Here is a 22,421-nt window from a genome sequence, read left to right on the forward strand (position 1 = left end):
ACATTCAGCACATCCAGATCGTGCTGAATGGCAACACAGCCTTCTGCTGTGTCAGCCTTCCTGCCAACCTTGTATCATCAGCAGACTTGCTGAGGGTGGACACTGTGTGCTCACAGTCAGGTCATTGATGAAGATGTTGAACAAGAGCAGACCCAGCACTGACCCCTGCAGAACACCACTAGCTGCAGGCCTCCAGCTGGACTCCGCACTGATGATCACAGCCCTCTGAGCTTGGCCTCTCAGCCAGTTCTCCACCCACCTCACCATTCACTCACCTATCCCACACTTGCTCAGCTTCATTATCAGGATGCTGTGGGAGACAAAATCAAATGCCTTGCTGAAATCAAGTCAGACTACATCCACTGCTCTCCTGCCATCTACACATCCAGCACTGAAATCATAGAATGCCACCAGGTTGGTTGTGAAGATCTTCCCCTGGTGAACCCATGCTGACTACTCCACTCCTGATAACCTTCTTCTCTTCCAGTTGCTTGGAGATGGCATCTAGAACAGGCTGTTCCACTACCTTTCCCGGGACACAGGTGAGATGGACTGCCCTGTAGTTTCCCTGGCCCTCCTTCTTGCCCTTTTTGAATAACAGACACTGGCTATCCTGCAGTCTTTAGGCACCTCTCCCATTCTTCAAGGCCACTTAAAGATGATAGAGTGCAGTTTGGCAATCACCTCTGCCAGCTCCCTTTGTCCTTGGATGCACCCTAATGGAGCCCATGGATTTATGCACATTGAAGTTGCCAGGACGCTCTCGGACTACCTCCTCCCTCACCAAAGTAAAGCCTTCCATTTCCCCGACTCTCTCCCTTACCCCCAGTGTCCAGGATTCCAGTGAAGTCTTCGCAAGGAAGGTGTTCAGTATCTGCCTTCACAGCATCCCCCATTACAAGAACACCCCCCTCATTTAGTAGGGGACTCACGTTTTCTCTAGTCTTCCTTTTACTGTTGGCATACTTTAAAAAAGCCTTTCTTATTATCCTTTATCTCCTTTGCCAGATTCATTCCAGGTGCACTTTAGACAACCTCCTTATATTCTTCCCAAGTGTTCAGATGTGTGGGAATATGAGAAAAACTGTTCAGAGCAGCAGCTGTGGAGCAAGATAAACAGTACGAGAACCAAGGACACCTTTGAAGAACAAAGAACGTCTCATGGATCTGATTGGCTAAGCGTCAGTGTGAATGAAGAGTGTTTTGCAGAATGCTCTGTTAACATGTATAAATAGAATAGCTCTTAATAATAAAGTAGACTAATAGCTTTTAACCACACTGATGTGCTGTTATGTCTCTGACCATGTTCCTGACAGTCCAGAGTCAGGACTTCCCCATGCAGATCCTTTTTCTACATTTCATGGACCTTCTTCTTTTCTTTGAGTTTATGAGTAAGCTCCTTGCTCATCCACACAGATCTCCTGCCACCCTTCCCTGATTTCTTACTCATATGGCCACACCAATCCTGAGCTTGGAAGAAGTGTTGTTCAAATGCTGACTTGCTCTCACAGGTTCCCTTACCTTCTAACACCCTAGCACATGGGATTGCTCCAAGTATTTCTCAAAGCAGAAAGAGTCACAAAATTAAGCACCACAAATATAAAGTAAGTATTTCTTGATTTTTACAGCTGTTGGCTGCCTACCTCTCCTAAACTGCATTTGATTCAGTGCTGGCATTGTTGGATATTTTTAGGGGTTATTCCTTTTGCAGACAGAAGTGACAAAATAATTTGCCTGTTTTAAGCATCCTTGGTTTCTTCAGCAGCCAGCTAACAGCTCCAGCACCCTGTGTGCTCTGAGACAGAAGCAAGGTAGCTGTGAAAAAAGTTGATCAACAATAAATTGCTTCAGGAACTTAACTATTCATTGCCAAACTAAGAGACAGAATGAAGTATCTAGATAAATTTGTTATGTGAAAATAAATAAGTTGCTGACACCAATGGGATTTTTGCTATCTTGAACAGTAATGATAGTGCTCTATCTGAATGTGCAAAAAAAGTACACTTTTGCATCTTGTCATCCTAGCATGACTGCAAAGATCAGTACCAGTAACCAGGCAGTTCTGAGGCTGCAATCTGTCATCATCTGTCTGGAAGTTTCTATTCTTTTTCTTTATTGCTTATTCCTTGAGAAAGCAAATTCAACCTTAAATTTGTATGATGAGGTCTGGTCTGCTGATAATAAGCATATCGTTCTTATTTGTATCATGCACTGTAGGAAGTTGCTCTTGGAGTGGCTGTGATTAAAATTGTAAGCCTACACTTACTTTACAGAAGCAAAGCTTCTGAAATATCACAGAGAGGGACACAATTTTGGCACATCTCTGTTGAGAAAAATGAAGCTACGTAAAGTGTATCAGTAGGGAACTAGGCCTTAGAAGCTTTCATGAAAGAGGTGGTATTATCTTCTAAATGATGTTGACAAAATATGAAGACTGATCAGGTTTTAAAAGGATTGAAATGAAGAAAGCACAGGGACACCTAAAAGATGTAGAGAAATTCACTAACTATATCCACACACAGTTGGAACCCAACATTTGGTGGTGTGGCAAACAGTATAGCATGTTAACAGCACTATACTGCATCATGTGAGTGCAAAAATATTGATGCATCAGAGTTATTTAGACATTTAGAATTAAAGCAAAGGATTAGAATTCCAAAGACAAATGATCTCCTAATGACAAATACAGGTTTTTTATATTTAATGGGCTTGCAAAATGGAGAATTCTGGGGATCCTTTTGTTTGACTACTTGGTTTCATAACAGGATAGCAACGTGGAGTCACCGCTGTGTGGCCACACATGCTGAACACCACGCTGCAGCCACTCCTCTGCTAATGTGTATGAGTCTGAAGGATGCAGCTGTCTGCAGTCTGAAGGATGGCGATTACCATTGGGCCGCACATTTGGGTGGGACCTGGGGGGCGGGGTGATGTCAATAACGTCACCCGTATGCGCCGCAGCTGAGCTGGAGGACAGCGTGGGCTTGGTGGAGAGCGTGCTGGGTAAAGCTGCAGAAGCGGGCAGTCGAGCTCCCGGGACGGCGAGGGGTGGTATTGATAGCGATCGTGAGTAATTGTCTGTCTCGCGTGTGCCGGCCTTCTTTCGCCTCCAGCCCTCAGCCCGATACCCGTGTTGCGGGAGTAGCGCGGTGCCCCCCGGGGTCCGAACCGCGCTCCGTGGGGCCGCCGGCTTTGCCCTACAGCCTGCTGCCGGGCCGGTTGGCGCAGAGCGCTTCTGGAAGTCTGGAAGGCCAAGTTGCCGCTTCAGCTTTTTGAGTAAACTTGCCTGCAGTAAACAGGAGAGCGGTGAAAACGCAGTCAGAAGCAGTGGGCAATCAGCAATAAGATCTAGTCTTTCGTTGCTGCTGACCTTATTTGCTTTTCTTGTTAAAAGCTTTTTATGCAGCTTGCCCTTCTTGTAAGATTGTTGGTAAGTGTAACTTCCTGAAAGAACTTGACACGTGATATATTAAAGCTTTCAAGGTGATTAACAAGTTATTCTGTTCACTGGCTTCTTCTAATGCTTGGAAGCATGGAAGGTAAAACTAGTACCTTAATAAATGGTATTTTGTAATTCATCTGAAGATTTTTGTGTTATGTAAGTCAAAAGTAATGCCTCCTTGTTATTTCAATGGAAGTGACAGCAAAGAGCACAATAACACTACTTGGTAGAGCAAATTGTCAGCTACAAAGTGCTGTTTTACAGCATTGTCACCACCATTAGCTATGCATTTTTGCCAGTGATGAACAGGAGTTGAAACATGTAGATGTTGTGCTAGGAATATGGTTTAGTGGGCAGTACTGGTGGTAGGTGGACAGACTAGAAAATCTTTAAGACCTTTTTCAACTTCAATGATTTTATGAATTTGTGTTCTATTTATAGAAATATGCACCAGCTGTTGCTGCTTCTGTAATGTACTTCCCACCACTTCACTGTGCTCACGTCCTCTGGTTGGTCTCTGTAAATGTTCAGCAAGCATCAGTGAATGTCAGTGGATGATTTTTTTTCTGCATGGAGGAATTCATTGATGTTCTTCTGTTTGATAACCACTTCCATGTCAGATGCCATTTTGTTGTTTGTGCTGCCATCTGTTGCACGGAAACAAAGTAGGGTGGAATATGGGTGGGAAGCCTCAGCCTCTACTGTCATACTACAATCATCTGCCACTGATGTCATGGGCCTGAATAATAACATAAGAGGCATTACTTTTGGAGCATCCCTTGTAGTTGTGTGTGTTATTTCCTTCACTCACAATGAAGTTGAGTTTTACAGGTCATGCTGACTTGCAGGAGTAGTCCATGAGTGTCAACATTGGCAAGAGAAGATTGCTTTTTATGTTTCCAGTGTCAGGAAAATAACTTTTCACATTGCAAATGGTATTTATAAATGGCAGGTGCACTGAGTTAGAAACAGTCAAAGAATCACAGAATAGCCAGGGTTGGAAATGACCTCAAGGGTCGTGAATCTTCAACCCCCTGCCACATGCAGGGCCACCAACCTCCCCACTTAACACTAGACCAGGCTGCCCGAGGCCCCATCCAACATGGCCTTTAACACCTCCAGGGACGGGGCATCCACAACCTCTCTGGGCAGCCTGTTTCAGCACCTCACCACTCTCTCTGTAAAGGATTTCCCTCTCACATCCAACCAAATGTTCCATCCCTTAAAACCATTTCCCCTTGTCCTGCAGTTATCAACCCTTTGGAAGAGTTGATTCCCCTCCCCTCTGTAGGCTCCCTTTAGGTATTGAAAGGTTGCAATGAGGTCACCCTGCAGCCTTCTCTTCTCCAGGCTTTTATTTTTCAGTCCTGTCTGCTTTGCAGCCATGTTTTTTTGTTTTTTTTTAACCTGGAATCTTTTCCCAAGTTTGCATATGACTCAAGCTTGTAGTAAGTATAGATGCAATGTTATCCAAGTACCATGTATCGCTTCTTCCTTATTTCCCATTCTTTGTGTTTTTATGCAACTCATTAATCCACAGATAATCAGAGTGACTCTATTCGTATTGGCCAACATCTGCTATGCTTATTATTTGTTCCTTTGCAAATTAAAATATTAAAATATATAACCATACTGTTAGCTTGACTGACATTTTTATGATTTATGAAGTCCATTCAATATGGACAATGCATTGAATGTGAGATATATCTTAAAAATGCACTGATCATTTGTTAATTCTTTATGTGTAGAAGTATGAATTAAAAGTACTTTTGAAATGGTTGTTAAAACTTTACACTACCATTAGTGTTCCTAATATTTTTTGTAATGCTTTCAGTTCGACTAGTGAACATGCCTTTCTAAAGGTGAAGTGCATCAACTTCAGAAAAATGAAATCCAGATATTATATTGTGTACAGAATATACATAAAAATATTGCAGAAGACAATGCGTTACAAAAGAAGTGTCTCAATAAACATCTCAGAAACAGTAGCTCTAGTATCTTTAGTATGTAATTCTTTGTGTAATTCTTGCTCTTTTCCTATCTTTCCTGTTTACCTGCCTTCTCTTCCCCATTGTTCTAATTTGTGATAACTGCTGGGCTTTCCCTTCCCCATCTCCTTAACTGATGATGAACTGGTTAGGAAACATTTGACCTTGATTGTGTCTCAGTCTCACTCTGGGTATATCAAAGAATCTCCCCTCTTGCTCTGATAATCACAGCAAGTGAGTTATTAAACAGCATAGCTGAGGCAGGATACCTGACAGTCAGAGTGTTGTCCCTCCAGAGGTGGCTGATGTCTGTAATTCTTGGGGATGTAAGGAGTAATTTTGAGTATTTGCATTTGATTGATATGTATGTACTTCTCCAGGAAAACCACTCTGCATTTTGTGACTTAAGTGTATTGTTCAAACTTTTTATGTGTATCTTTTGGGGATTTGAAAAGTAATTTTGAGTATTTGCATTTGTTGGATGTGTGTGTCCCTCTCTTGGACAATCACTGCATTTTGTGACTTAAGTGCATTACAACTTAGGTGTGGTGTTTAAATTTTTTGTGTGTGCACCTCTTGGGGATGTGAGGAGTGATCTGAGTATTTGAATCTGTCAGATACATGAGCCTCTCCCAAAAGATCACACTGCATTTTGTGAGATGAATGGTAGTGAAGCCACTATGGAAAACAGAAATATATTGTTTGATCTCTTAGGAAAGCATGGTTCCATATGCATGTTATCAGGGGTATATTGGGCACTCCAGAATTGGCGTAATTTGCAAAGCGCTTCTGACTGCATTAGTGCTTTGCAAAAAGATGCTTGTTTCTGAGCTGGAAAAGGAAAGTTGTTTGTATGTGCACTTCTGGGTACTGCTCTGCTTGCAACCGCAGAGTTCAGAGAATTATAGCTTACAGCAGAAAGCCAAACTAGACAGTTGCTATGGAACAGACAGAGGAACTTCTATCAGGGAACAGAAAATTGCAAAAATTGGTAAAAGCTTTGCAGAATTGGGTACTGGAAGTTGAAGGGCAATTAGAGAATGAAAGACATGGTGAAGTACTCTTACAGGAGGCCCTGAAGGAACAGCTTGTTTGCAAGGACGATAATAGCACTAGCACTTAAAAGCCCTCCTAAAGGAAAAAATCTATCTTCTGGAGAGATTGGATGAAATAAAGGCAAGGCTACATAAACTAGAAACCTTGGCAACCCAATTGCATCTTTTGATAAGAACCAAATATTTATACAAAAGTGGTGACTAATTAAATCCTCAGATGAGTATTTAGAAGATTACTTTTTTTTTTTTCTACTGAATTAGCAAAATTGAAAAAAGATTTTGACTGTTCCCCTAAGGAATTGGAGATGGAGTATATGTGGAGGGTTAGCCTTACTGGTGGAGACAAGATACTGTCCACTGAAGAAGAAGCTTAAGGGTAGTGGTGGCTAGGAGTATTTTTAACTACTGGTAACAGTTGGGCACCATGGTCTTTGATGCAGAGGACTGCCTATTGGGCATGTGGTCTCAATTGACAAGAAAGAGAGATCCTCTTGCCAGTTCTGGGACAGTCATCCAATTAGTAGATATTGTTCAAAAGGCTGCTTGTCTCCAAATGATGTATGATGGAAAGCTTCAGCTGCACCAGGAATCACTCATGATGATGCCCACTGATCCAAGAGGATGACTCCTTTAATTAGGGGTCTTCCAGAATCTTTGAAACCTGTAGGTATATGACTAAAAGGAAAAATACAGATTATGTCTCAAGGAGGCAGAATCCGGGCAGCATTAGAAGGAACAGTAACTGTCAACAGTTGGAGTACAAAGCGTGGAAGTTGTGGGGCACCACCACTTCCTCCTTCCCACCTGACCTCTGTCAAGCCTTGCCCTTTACCTCTGGGAGCAGCATACCTTTGCCCACCTCCTTCAGTGGTTCAAGCACTCCTCAGTTCTGGCTCATCATGCACTGGCACAAGAGCTTAAACAGATTCCCCTGGAAGATGAGGTTAAGCTTTATTGATACTCCAATGATACCTGTATAGGAGGTTGTCAGTTGACACAACAATGCATGACAAAATAATCAAGTGATTAGAGGAACTGGGGTTGACAGTTCCTCCAGATAAAAATCAGTCCCCAGCTGCTGAGGTAAAATTTTTGGGCATCTGGTGGAAGGGTGGCATGGCCTGCATTCCACAATACCCTCTTGGCTTTAGACCAACTCAAGATGCCGGAGAGTGAAAAGGAATTACAGTGTACTCTTGGCCCCTTGGTTTTCCAGAGAAAACACATTTCTGATTTCTCTGTTATTGTATGGCTATATGATTTATTGCAGAAGGGAGCTTTCTGGGAATGGACCCCAATCCAAGAGGAGACCTTGCAGCTGCCAGTAGTTGAGGCTACCGCCTGCCAGGCCTTAGGTCACATCCATCCTTCCAACCCAGTTCATATAGAATAGGAATTTGCTCAATCAGGATTATATATACACTTCTGGCAGAAGGGGTTGCAAAGTCCCACTAGACTTATTGGATTTTATTCCGGCAGCTTTAAAGATGCAGAGAAGTGATACTCTCAGCTGGAGAAAGGGCTGTTTGTTGTTAGCTTGGTCTTGCAGGAAGCTGAACATACCATGGGACAGCAGCCTGTAATACTGAGAGGTCCATTTAAAGTTATCAAATCCGTGATGTCTGGTACCTCTCCCTCTGACAGGGGGGCATAGTATTCTTCCACCTGAAAGTGCTAAGCACAAATCTAACATTACTGTAGTGTCTTTATCATTATGGAAGGTGCTCCCAGTACACTTGCAATACAGGATGATATTGCTCTGCTACTGATACTGACCTTCCCTCAGTCATCCAAGTTTTTCCCCCATATTCAGACCAGTTACAGAATGCCTGGTTCACAGACATCTCTTCCGAGTGCAGAGGTAAAACATGGAACTATCAGGCTGTGGCCTTACAGATAGGGTTTGATTTCACTGTAATCACTGAGGGAGAGGGAAGTGGTCAGGTTGGGGAACTGATAGCTGTATGCAGTGTGTTCCAGCACAAGCTACAGTCTAGTGAATGCATGTGTGTTTACACTGAGTCATGACACTGCCTTCAAAGACTGTACAGAATGGCTTCCTTTCTGGCAGCAAAACAGTTGGCAAAAGGATGAGCGGCAGGAGATTCTGACTGTTGCTAAATGGGGCCAATTTTCTGTTGCATCTCATCAAAAAAATGGGACCCCTGTCAGTCATTAGAACAACAAGGCAGATGAACTTGCCAGCACTGGGACTTGTTGAATGGTCATCTGATGCTGTTTCATCTTGTCCTGTTGCTCATTGCTTGGAAGGACAGGCTGATCCTCACCTCAATACTAACTCCTTTGGGGTCTTCCCAGTTCCTTCACCCACTTCTTGCAAGGCTTGTTCCACAGATGATACCTGAGCTTTGATTTTCTCCATGTTGTTTTTTGTATCAGGCTGAGTTCAGTGAGTGGGAGCTGAACTAAATGTGTACAAACAACCTCAATTTTGATATTTCCAGATATCTGTAGAACATTTAAGTTAGGAAAAATACCCTCGTGAAGAGTTTGAAATTGGAGTAGATTTGTATTTTAATCCAAAATACTACATCAAACAGGGTTGTTCTGATATGGTCCATAACACTGGGGGATGTATTTTCTCTGTAGTTACTGGGAAGTGTGTGCTACCACCCAGTTGGCATGGAGGTTTCCCTGGGGGAGGTCTGCCACTGTCTTCCAGTCTTCAAGGCTTTTAGGCACAGCACAGGACACACCGGAATGCAGTTTCTGTGTTTGTCCTGAAGCTTAAGATGAGGTTAATGCATAAACTTAGTCACCATCTGAACTTAACTCCCTGCAGCCTCCCTGGGGGACTTGGGTGTCCTGCACCACTCATCTCTGCTGCTGCAGGCATGCTCCACAGCTTCAGGTATATCAAAGTATCTCTCCTCTCACCCTGATAATCGGAGGGAGGCACTTTGATATGTGCATATGGTGGTGAAAAAGTTTTATCAAATTTAATAAATACTAACTCAGAGCTGCATCTTTGGGAAGCAGTGGGAAAAGTTCTATTATTTGCATGTAAATGGAAAGATTGGAAATGCGCAGAGGATTTCCAAAATGATCAGCAAGGATATTGCTTCAGCAGTTGAGAGAGTATGTTTTTTATGTAAAGTGAGAACCGTAATTGCAGTTTATTCTATTAACTTGGTAACGAAGACTAAAAGGAAACGTGGAATGAATATAAGTTTATTTATAAGGGTATATTACATAGCTTGGTCATAAAATAGAAGAGTGTTTCAGTGGGAAGATGATAAAAACAGTGAAACCTGCATACTTTGATGCAGTTATAGCTGAATGCATACAAGTGCATTCCACTATATCAGCATCTGAAAGATACACTATATATGAGTACAAAGGTAAGACTTTCCATGTAATGTGTAGCTAGCACAGTCGGTTTTTCTTTGATTAAAATTTTTTAAAATTTATTTATTTATTTAAGCCCAATTTCCCTTCATATCTTCCAGATTCCTACTCCTTCTCTTGATCAAAGTAAGGAAAACATTGAGGAACATGATCATAAACTGTTTGGGAATGCAATTCATCAGAATTTGTATTCAGTTAATCAGAAAGAAAATTAATGGAGAATGTTGTCTTGGAGTAGCCAGGCCCAACTTGCAAATTTGCGCAATGTTTTGATAAGCTGTATGTTTGTATTTGTAGTTTGGAATGTTTTCCTTGAATATTTGTATTTTTATTTTTGTACATTTTTGGGAACACTTGATTACAGAAATAATAGAAGGTGCATCTTGTCTCTATTAGAATCAAAGGGTGAATTAAATCATTGTTTGCTACCTAATTTTTTAAACCTAAATTATTACATAACTGTAAAATAAAAATAAAAGTTCTATTAAAGATGTGAACATAGGGTTTTCAAGCATATTTGATTGTTGCACTTTTTGCTTTTTCTCTTAATTCTTGCTTGTCTCTTGTACTTGCCCTTACATATTTTTTGCTTCTGTGAGTGCAAACTTTCTGTCTCACCTGACAGATTTTTTTAAACAATTTTTTAATATTTTTTTAATGCTGAACCAATGCGGGAAGCCTGCTTAGATGCTAGACTTTAAACATAATACCAGTATATATTTTTTTACGGTACTATTGAAATCATTATATTGATTGAAAGCAAAGTTAGAGGTTAATGGCATTTAAGTAAATACGGAGCTATAACTAACTATGTGTACCTTTTTTTCTTGTTCGCTTGCAGGTTTTTACAGCGTCTTTCTAAAGAAACTAAAATAACAAATTTCTTATATATCTTATACTGTGTACTTCACTTTTGCTGAAGTGCATTGTTTCTGTATTAGTTTTTACTTGTCTTTTTTTTTTTCCTTCTTGATTGTGATTTAATGTGACTTCTTTGTCATTTTCTAGTTCACTGCTACAGAAGTTTGATATGTAGTCATTAACTACTGCCTTGATTTTTTTTTTTTTTTTTAAATAGGAGAAGGCCTATGTGTTTGGGCCAAGTAAACAGTTCATTCCTGTCTTTTCTTCTTGTATCCAGTATCCAGTTTCTAATAAGCCACACGTAGCTGTACTGACTAGATATCCATTTCATCTGAAACACAAACATTTATACATGCACTTTAATTTAGTGAAGTTAGCTTAAAAATGTTTAAGACAGTGGATCTGCTTGCTTCATATCATGTTAAATTCTTCTTTAAAATGGCCCAAATTGAACATTTTGATTGTCTTTTTTTCTCAGGTGACTATCATATGCATGCTTTTAAATATTTTTCCCCGATTGCCTGTTTTTTAATGTTGCAAATGCTGTATTATAAAACAACAACAAAAAAAAACCACCAACAAACCAAATCCAATGTTGGTTATCATTAAATGTCTTTTTAATTTAGCAGATTTATGTAAAATAGTATTAAAAAATATAACTGTTTCACAGACTTTTTGTTCAGGGATTTATTACTGAGGTAGCAACTGACTTCATCCTCTTTCCATCCTTCCCCCAAAAAATCTTTAAGGATCATTTTCTTCTCAGCCTTTTGTGTACTAGCGTTGATCAGTAATTCTGATTCATATCATCGAATATCTGCACCTCTCCTGTAGGAAAGGTTGGGAGAACTGGTTTGTTTAGCTTGGAGGAGAGAAGATTTCAAGAAAATCTCATTGCGGCCTTCCAGTACTTAAGGGAGCATGTAAACAGGAGGTGGTACGACTGTTTATGAGGATGAATTGTGATAGGACAAGGGGGAATGTTTTTAAAGTAAGACAGGGGAGGTTTAGGTTGGATATTAGGAGGAAGTTTTTCACACAGAGGATGGTGACACACTGGAATAGGTTGCCCAAGGAGGCTGTGGATGCCCCATCCCTGGAGGCATTCAAGGCCAGGCTGGATGTGGCTCTCAACAGCCTGGTCTGGTGGTTGGCAACTCTGCAAGTAGCAGGGGCGTTGAAACTAGATGATCATTCTGGTCCTTTTCAACTCAGGCCATTCTATGATTCCATGATAAAACTACGTGAAAAATAAATTAGCTTCAGAAAGAGTGATACTGTCTCAATACATATGCACATATCATTTAGTCTGCAAATTTCTTCTTAACTTGACCCTAAAGCAAAAGAGCAATGCTTTATTTGTTCTCTTGTTTAAACAATGTCCGTTCTTTATTTGCTCTTTTCAACCTGCTTTTCATTTAGTTGCTCAGTTCAATAACAGCAAAAAACCAACATAACCAAAGCCAAAAAGAAATAGCTCTACTGAATACAAAAATCACAGAATCAAAGGGGTTGGAAGGGACCTCCAGAGATCATCAAATCCAAGCCCCCTGCTAAAGTAGGTTCCCTACACCAGGTCGCACAAGTAGGTGTCCACATGGGTCTTGAATGTCTCCGGAGAAGGAGACTCCATGACCTCCCTGGGCAGCCTGTTCCAGTGCACCGTCACCCTCACCGTAAAGAAGTTCTTGCGCACATTTGTGCAGAACTTCCTATGCTGCAGTTTCCAGCCGTTTCCCCTTGTCCTGTCTCCACACACTACTGAAAAGAGTCTGGCTTCACCACTCTGCCCCCCACACCTTAGATATTTATAGACCTGCATCAGGTCCCCTCTTAGTCTTCTTTTCTTGAGGCTGAACAGACCCAGTTCACTCAGCCTTTCCTCATAGGAGAGATGCTCCAGGCCCTTCACCATATTTGTGGCCCTCTGCTGGACTCTTTCCAAGAGATCCCTGTCTTTTTTGTACTGGGGAACCCAGAACTGGACACGGCTCCAAATGAGGCCTTACCAGGGCAGAGTAGAGGGGGAGGATCACCTCCCTCGATCTGCTGGCCATGCTCTTTTTAATGCACCCCAGAATGCCATTGGCCTTTTTGGCCACAAAAATGATGGTTTTTCTATTAAAAATATTACCTACGTAATTCAGTATATTATGGATTGTAGTTATATCTGCAAGACAAGATAGATAGGTCACTCCAAAAGTAATGCCTCCTAGTAATTTTGACGTGGAGTATAACATGGCAGCGACATGTAATGGAATATCGGTGGAAAGGTTCAACTCTACTGCCAGCATTCGCCTCTGATGTCATAGGACAGTGTTATGAAATTGGACGTATTGCTTTTGGAGCAGCTCTCAGCATTTCCGCTTCCAAAGCTTCCAAAGATAACTCCTATGTGAAGTTGCCTTTTGAGAACAGTATTAGATGGAAATATACATGTAATCATAGGATAAAATTTTATGTGGATTCAGTGACTGTTGCTCAGCACTTTTAAGAATTAGTTATTGGTATGACTGCTAAATATGAATGTTCTTCCATGGCTTTACTCTCACATCTCACACTAGAATTATGATCTAATTTTATATTAAGAGTTTGGGTGACACGGGTAGGAAAAGCCAAATGTGATAGAAGTAGAATGTAGCTGTCTGTTGAAAATACATTTTAACGTGAATAAAATGTAACTTGTTAAATCATACTTCACATGCACAGGGTATGTTTTAATATAACTTCCTACGTGTAGTTGAATGTTCTTGCTCTTCGTGAGTATTAGATGTATAGTCTTTTGCTACTTTTGGATACTTACTAATATTGTAGAAGTAGGTGTGTTTAAGTTAGTGGAATTGATATTGGGCAGATATAGCCAAAGACATTTTTGGCTTTTTTTGAAAGCAAGTATTTATTTATTTATTTCATAACATCAAGTTTGCTCTCTGGTGTCACAGACAGACCTGGATGCATTGCTCATGTCATAGCATTCGCAATCTTTGACTACTCTACTGATTTTCCCAGTTAGATTTTATGGCAGGAAATGGTTTTAGTATCCATGTACTTGTGATGAACATTTATACAGCTTGAGTTGAGATTTTCTGAAACTTCTCTTTATAAGTACATTTTTTCCTTTTTTTTCCTTTCCTTTTTTCTTTTTTTTTTTTTTTTTTCTGTTTTCCAGACTTCTTTAAGTAGAAATAAATCACTATTATTATATTAGAGCCCAATATACACAGCAGGGAACATGATGTTTTACTTTCCCCTATTTATTTGTTTTTCTTGTTGTTTGTTTGTTTTTAATTCAAACTGGAAAAATGAATATGTACAAAGAGCAAAACTCAGTGAAGTCACTGGTACTCTGCAGGAGCTTGTGTCTTTTTTTTTTGATCCTATAGAAAGTTAAATTCTGAAAGTACACAGGTACATCAGCGCAAGATGTGAAATGTTTTCTTCTATATATGTGAAGTTTGAAAAGAAATAGAAAACTGTTAATGATCAACAAAAATATAATTCAGAGAAAAAGTTTAGGAAAACCTTCACATAAAGAACAGAGAAGTATCTGCCAGCATTAGTTCCAAAAATCGAATGTCTCTTTCAGATAATCTTCAAGTATTCTGAATTTGCTGAGATATTTCAGTGATTCTTTGCATGTGGATTGATATGAAGTGAAAAAAAGATTTTTCTCTGTTTGACTTCAAAGACATTCCTGTAATAGCTGTTTCTGAGTAGAAGAGAACATTCAGAGAAGTCCCTTTTGCAATGCTTTGTGTGCTTTGTGTGAAATTAGTTCAGATTGCAGTTTAATGGTTTCATGGCCTGAGCCTTTCACTTACTGATAGCATACAAACAAAACAGCAAGTCTAAGGGGAGACTAGGTTCTCCTCTGTGCTTACTTTAAGAACTCTACAAAGAACAATGTTGGACACTGAAATCTGTATTGACTCTGAAACTAAAACAATGACTCAAGCCAATATCTGTTCACTTAAGGCGCTCAAAAACTTAGCTGTGTATCATGAGAGCATCACTCATCTGGCAGCGAGAGAGCTACAAGTTTTAGCACTTTCTTATTTCTTTCTTTCTTTGACTTCTAATCTAGAAAGCAGTCAAAAAAAGGACTGAAGTGTGATAACCATATAACTTCAGCTCAGTGGTTGTAGCAATCAGAGAATGCTTGGCAGTTAAAATTCTGTGATGAAGTGCTTGCAAAAAAATATTGATGTATTTTAATATGTTCTTGCTTTGTATTATTTGCATATTTTCCAGTGAAAAACCTTTTGTTTTCTGTAAGATGCTATTATCCTGATTGAATTTCCAGCAATTAAGATGTAATCATATAACTTAAGTATATAACTATACATTTAAAAAATCTTTATGAACCATCTCCTAAGAATGCACCCATGGTAAATGGACTCATTTTCTTGTAATTTACTAAAAATACTGATATGAGAGTGGTTGTCATGTGGAAAGTATGTTAGTCCCTGCTGTTGCCTTGTATTAATCAGATTGTTTGATTGTATTAATCAGAAGGTTTGTAACATATGAAGTGATGTAGCCTCATGCTTCTTACTTTGAATCGTAGCTGAAAAATGATCTTCTGAACTAAATCATGTGATGAAAGTACAGGAACCTGAAAACAAATAACACTAATAAACTTAGATGTTGCAGTATGTATCTTAAGTATTTTTGAGGGTGAAAAGAGTCATCTAGAGGCCTTTTAGTAAGCTTGTTTCATTTTATAACAACTGTCTAAAGGTACATTGACTTTGGATATTCTCTGAAAAATAAAGCCTTCTTAATAGCAAATCCTGAAGCAACTAGCTTGATCTCATTCTGTGGAGACGCTATTTGGCTGTACTACTTTTAATAAAAGCAACTGGACTTTTTAGTACTTTTCAAAATGCTTCGAGTTGTGGAGCAATTATCTGACTTGGTTTTGTTTTTTGCTTTTTCTTACAGAAGAAGAGAAGTGAAGGAACTACAACTGATTTCTATATTGCAATTTGATAAAAATGTTTTTGCACTAGAAGCTTGAACATTCTTGCTTCTTATGGAGGTGTTATAAATAACAAATGGCTAAGGTTCTGTAAAACATAACCACCAGTCTGAAACATGGAGACGCAGCTAGACCCCACGAAGGATGACTTGCCCTTAATGGCCAACACTAGCCACATGCTTGTAAAGCACTATGTTTTGGACTTGGATGTGGATTTTAAAAGTCGAGTTATAGAAGGAATCATAGTTTTATTTTTGGAGACAGGGAGCAGATACAGGAAAGCCAGTAGTACTGATAAAAAAGGCTGCCAGTCACACCTTAATGAAACCTGTAAAACTGGGGCATCAGAACCTTGCCATGTTTCTGTGTCAAATGCAAGTGTCTTCTCATCTGAAGCAGAATATAGCAATTTAGCTGTCTGTCGTAAAGGTGGAAAAGATACTTCTGATAAAAACGGTAACCATAGCAATGAGAAGCAAACTTCTGGGATTTCTAGTTCAAAGAATTGCTGTGACAAAGAGAACCATGGGAACAAGGATTTTCTGCTGGTATTGGACTGCTGCGATTTATCTGTGCTAAAGGTTGAGGAGGTAGATATTGCTGCTGTGTCAGGCATTGAGAAATTCACCATGTCTGCTGAACTAACTGATGTTTCAAAGGAGTTGGAAAATCTCAGAAATCAGATTGTACATGAACTTGTGACTTTACCTTCGGATCGCTGTCAGGAACAGCTACACTATTTCACTTGCTGCAGCCAGGCACCTGGCTGTGGAGAGCTTGAGTTTACTACTGGTCGCTGGAGCTTGGAGATAAGGAAACAGGGAGTTCAGACTCCAACAGACTTTCCTCATGCTATAAGAATACGGTACAAAACCAAACCTGAGGGAAGATCTGTTACATGGACTACCGACCAGAGTGGCAGGTATGTAGATTATCTGAAAGATTTTGCACTTGTTAATTTTAAACACAAGTATGAGAATGTTCATTTGTGTACTGCTGAGGAGCTCTGTGAAAATGATGAGCATTCCCTTTCACTGTATCTCTTGTGTACTTGGTTTGAATCCTACTCTATTCTGCAGAATAACAGATAAACTGTGCTCTGGAGACTCCATAGTGCTTGCAGACCTCAAGTCTGCCTAAATGATTGTGCTTCCTCAAACTAAATGGGAATAAATAATTATTGAGTATTGGGGTAAGTGTGCGAAGGAAATAGGAGATCAGCATTTTGAGGAAGGGAGATATATGTGACAAATTATTTTCATTTTAGTACTTTATGTTCTCTTTCCTTTCTAGCTTAAACAACAATTCATACCACATAAAAATCAATATGCTGAACATTTAATAGAATATCTTCACAGCTAGTCTTTTATCAACACTGTACCAAGTGTACAGATTCAGTCTTTTCCTCATAAATCTTCTCATAATCAACTTTGAAAATCTTCACCTCTTATTGTAAAATACACTGATGTTGGCAAAGAAACTGCTTTTTTTTTTTATCTGGCTTTTATGAATGTACATAATGTTATACAGAAATCTTCAAGATAAGATTTTTGTGTGAGTGGATCCACAATTCACTCTTGACTTACACAACTGTATCTGTAATGTTCAAAGGTGGATTTTAATAACTATTATTTCTTTAAGTCTGTGATACTTTGAAACTGGGGGCAAAGTTGGAAGGTGATGAATAAATTCTGAATAATACTTCCTTTTCATTCCTAAAGTAGTGATATATGGTTACGTTTCCTTTCAGTTACGCTAACATAAATTAAGAGTTTGCTCAGAGGCACCTATGTATTTAGTTTATTCTCTGGTAAACCATGATCAGCATAAAGCCCAGTAGTTAATTAGTTAGTGGATAATATTCATTAATTCCTACACTTCCCCTTCTCTCCTCACTCCTCAATACATTATTCACAATATAAGTGCAGGAAGTTTAACTTAAGATAATCGTTAGTTACAGAAATTCTGAATTTTGCCTGAAGCACAAGATGGTATAATTCTCAGTAAGTCTGTTACTGTGAAGCTTTATGGATTAGTGGGTTTAGGCACATTCAGGTATGAGTATGCAAACCTGATGCAAACACATCACGAAACTCTTCTCTTTTCAGTACAGGAACTAAACACAGATAATTTCAGCATTTCATTGTATGTTCTTTGATACTAAAAAATCCTTAGATAGGAGTTGGATGATGGAATGTAAAAGCCACGTAAGCGCTTCTTAAGAGCAGCTAAAGCATCAGTTTGTTATCAACTGTACTCAGTTCTGGTGAGGCCATACCCTGAGTTCTGTATTCAGTTTTATGCCCCTCACTACTAGAAAGATACTGAGGCTCTGGAGTGTGTCTAGAGAAGGGCAATAAAGCTGGTGAGGAATCTGGAGCACAAGTCTTATAGGGAGCTGCTGTGGAAACGGAGATTATTCAATCCAGAGAAGAGGAGTCCCAGGGGAAACCTCAGTGCTCTCCACAAATGCCTGAAAGGAGGTTGTGGTGAAGTAGGAGTTAGCCTCTTCTCCCAGGTAACAGTAATAGGACAAGAAGGAATGGCCTCAAGTTGTGTCAAGGAAGGCTGGATATTAGGAAAAATTTTCTGAAGAATGGTCAGGAGTTGGAATGGGCTGCTGAGGGATGGCGGAGTCACCATGCCTGGAGGTGTTCAAGAAATGTTAAGTTGTACTAAGGGACGTGCTTTAGTGGGGAAATATTGGAGGTAGGGAAGCAATTGAACTGGATGATCTTGGAGGTCTTTTCCAACCTTGGTGATTCTACTATTCCATTACTTTAAATCCAAAATACAGTGCTATACCTGCCACTATGAAAAAAACCTTATCCCAGCTGATACCAAGACATGCAGCTTGCAAATTTGCCTCTAATGGGAGATATTTCGCACTGTTTTTCTGACCTACTTGCTAGCACTTGTAGTGCTGTCTAAATTAGTTACTGATTTTGTTGATATTAGTGAGAAAACGGAATGGAATTGGAAATCTTTGTTTAATGAGGGTGTGGGAATGAAAGAGTATCTTTGATATGAAAGGCATCAATGGAAAAGCATGACAATGAAAGCTGGGTCCTAATCGTGTACTGACCTGTGCATTGTTTACTTTGGCACACATGAGCAGGTCAGTCTATTTGGACTGAGGTTCAGCACATTCACGTGTAATCATTTTTTTTTTTTTTAGTTTGGTGCCCAAATAGTAGATAAATAGGAAAGATAGATAAGTAGGAAAAGATAAATTATGGAAAGGAGATGAGTTGAATTCTTGGAGTATATGATTCACCTATGATTGCTGTGGAAGAAATATACTTTCAGAAGGTATTAAAGGACAATTGTGCAATTCTGGGGAAGCTCAAGAAAGATTTAAATTTGTGCTGATTTGAGAGGTCCCCAAAATGGAAATAGTTAAACTGTGAAATGAGCTCTTAAAAAAAAAAAAAAAAAAAAAAAGTGAAATTCTGATATTTGTTTGACCAATGTAAATGCCTTTTCTTTAAAAAACATTTTATACCCATCTAGCTTGTTATCTTCATACTATCTTACTGTTAGATTAAAATACTAACACATTTTTAAAGAATTCATGAATGTTTTTTGACTTTATGAAAGCTATACATGTGAATACAGCAAGCATAAATGTATAATTAGGTAAAAATGCAAATACAGATGTAAGTAAACGTATGTAAATGCTTTTGTTTTTGAGCTGCAGTATTCAAATGTATATCACAGATGTAGCTGAAGTACTTAGTTACTCATTTGTTATAAATAATCTTGCATTTCTGTAATGGACAGCTGAAGCATATGAGGCAAACAGCGACATGGTACCCAAAGAGGTGGCACCTAGCATAGCATGATGGACCAGTAAACCCCTAAAATGGGAGAAGACTCACTGGTTATGGATATGAACTTCTGAGTATAGCTCAGGGTATGACTGGCCGCAGCTGTCACAAAGAAAGCTGACATCTCAGAACAAAAGGGGCCATTGTGTGATCTTTGTTTTAGATAAACAGCTATGTGAGTTGAGTAGATCGACTGCTGATGTACATGTTTTTCCCTGAATTCACTGAAAGATTGTTAATGTCTCCCTGAGTCAACTGGGTCAGTATGGGGGATTAAATACATGGCAACATAGCGTATAAAAATTAAACAAGAAAAAGTTGTTGAAGACAGCTAGTAGGCTTGTACTATCTTCATTCCATGTATTCCTCTGTGATGGCTGTGAATGTCCAGCACCATAGTGGTGAGTGTGTTACAGGCTGGTAATAGGAATCATATTGATATTGTGATTTGAACTGTGTATTGCAGTAACTGTATTTTAATAGGGGGAAGTTAATTTGTTCTGTGTTTCCAGTATATATTATATCACTCTTCTAAATCAAAATTGTGATGTTATATCAAATATTATCAAAGAAGTAATTTTGATATTAAACACTACACCCTACATACATAGAACAGACCTTGGTTGCATGCTCAACTTATTTGATGTGACTGGTGCTGCTGAAATGCAAAGAACAAGTAGAAAATTTGTGCATAACTTATGCAGAATTGTTGTCATATAATGGTTTAGTTTGGAAAGAACTTGTAAAGGATATCATCCAACCTCCTGCCATGAGCAGCAATACCTTCTACTGGACTACACTGCCCAAAGTACCATCCAGCCTGGCATTGAACCCTTCCAGCTTCTCTGCTCAACCTGTTCCCAATCTTACCAGCTTCATCATAACAAAAATAAAAATGAAAATCTACCTTACACAAAATTTAAATCTACTCTCTTATAGTTAAAAACTACTGCCCCTGTCTTATCATTAAAGGTAAAAGGCCTTCTTCATTTTTCTTATAAATCGTCTTTATCTGTTGAAATGTTGCCATAAAATTTTGCCAAAGATTCTCCAGGCTGAACAAGCCCAGCTCCCTCAGCCTGTTTTTGTAAGACATGGGCACTAGCCCTCTGAGCATCTCTGTGGCCTCTTCTTGGCCCACTGCAACAGTTCCACATCATTCTTGTGCTGAGGGCCCCAAGCCTTCACGCAGAACTCCAGATGGGGCTTCAGGAAGGCAGAGGGAAGGCGGAGGAAGTGTCATAAATGTCAGTAAAGGCTACAATGTAATCCTTAGAAGATAGAAGCCTTTCTTGGCCTTATGATTTCAGCTTAGACCTATTGTATGAGACTGAAAAGCTAATGCAGAAAATTCTTTTGTGGTTTATGTAAAAATTATTGTTGTACTTTTGCTTTTCTTTATCTTGTCTTAAATGGCTTAAATGGAACTTTGGTTCTTGTCAAACAAGTTTGAAACCTAGCTGAGAAAGTTAAGTATAAAAGCGATACAACAGTATGTTTGATCTTTGACAGAAAACACAATTGAGTCTTTTTTTGTAACTCTGCCACCCATCTCATTTCCTTCCATGTAGGCCATGTGTTTATACGATGGGATCACCGATAAACAACAGAGCCCTTTTCCCGTGCCAAGAACCACCCATTGCCTCGTCAACGTGGCAAGCGTCAGTCCGAGCATCGGCAGGCTTTGTTGTATTGATGAGTGGTGAAAACTCAGCAGAACCAGTCCAGCTTCAAGAAGGTGAAATTTATTTTCTACAGCAGTGTTTTCAGTAGCTTTATAATTGGATATACAGCTTAAGTAATGACATTATTTTTGAAAGGATGTAAAAGCACTTAAAGGATATCTACAAGTAATCTCTATGTGGGGTTGCCTATTCAAGGTCTCAGTAAGAATTAGTAAGAATTTGAGAATATTTTACAGACTTACTTTTTCCAAACCTAGATTTCACTTGTTGTGAATGACTTTATTTTAATTGCTTTGTAGTTGAATGTTTGACAGATAAAGTACTGAATCGGGCTCTTGACAATCCAAGCCTTAATTAATTAAACTTTCAGTGTCTGTTCTTCAGTCCAAGTTGTAGCTTAGTGTGGCAGTAATTAAGAGCTGCCACTGTACTGTATGTTTCCTGAAAAATACTGAATAGATGAAGAATATCAGTTCCGTACTCTGAAAATCTGGTGTTTGCTTTTTGGGTTGGTTTTGTGTTTTTTGTTGGTTTGTTTTGATTTTTTTTTTTTTTTTTTGCACATTTTTTTTTTTTTTTTAAATCGGTAGATAACGCTATCTGCAGCTGAAAGCAACCAAGCATTTTTCTGTTTTATTGGTTACTTCATTCTTTAGACCTCTGTCTGCACAGATAAAGAAATTGTTATGGCAGTTATCAAAATAATATAAAGGATGTCTTGCCACCATTAGTTTTGAAATTGTTTGAGAAGCACGGTCAATATTTTCTAGTGTAAGTAGTTTTGTTGTTAGACCTTTAAATATGAATCCTGCTTATGGAAGTGGTACTCATTGATGTTCAGTGAGAAATCAGGATTTTCATTATTATTTATAATTTATAATTATCCTTTCTTAATTAGGCCTAATTTAAGTACTGATACTGATTGGTCCAGTACTGGGAGAGAAGTCCTAGATTTCTGTTTTATTCCCACTTTCCCTCTGACAAACAAAGTAAACTGGATTCGTACAGCACTGCTGTGGCATTAATCAACATTAATCAGTAGAGCTGCAGAAAGTGCAAGCTGTATTCAGGCTGCAGACAGAAGAGAGCTTAACTTTCGCACAGAGAAATGGAGATAAGTTGAATGGGAAAATTTTGTGGGGTGAATCCAACATCCATCTGGTGGCTATATACACTGATTTTTTAAAGTTTTTAAAGTTTAAGTCCC

General features: G+C 39.1%; 1 protein-coding gene across 2 annotated transcripts in view; it reads left to right on the forward strand.

The window, feature by feature from the left end:
• Positions 1–2,959: 2,959 nt before the first annotated feature.
• The window catches only part of LOC122164718 (aminopeptidase O (putative)), a 129,769-nt gene continuing 110,307 nt past the window's right edge, over positions 2,960–22,421 (forward strand). For both annotated transcript variants that reach the window (XM_042826948.1, XM_042826949.1), the window contains exons 1-3: positions 2,960–3,066; positions 15,663–16,621; positions 21,101–21,267. In XM_042826948.1, the coding sequence (XP_042682882.1) occupies positions 15,816–16,621; positions 21,101–21,267 (973 nt within the window). In that variant the 5' untranslated portion in view covers positions 2,960–3,066; positions 15,663–15,815. The remainder of the gene's footprint in view (positions 3,067–15,662; positions 16,622–21,100; positions 21,268–22,421) is intronic.

The sequence above is a fragment of the Centrocercus urophasianus genome, unplaced genomic scaffold, assembly GCF_019232065.1.
Source record: "Centrocercus urophasianus isolate 14NV4802_14NV808 unplaced genomic scaffold, USGS_Curo_1.0 seq_27, whole genome shotgun sequence".
NCBI classification, from domain to species: Eukaryota; Metazoa; Chordata; class Aves; order Galliformes; family Phasianidae; genus Centrocercus; species Centrocercus urophasianus.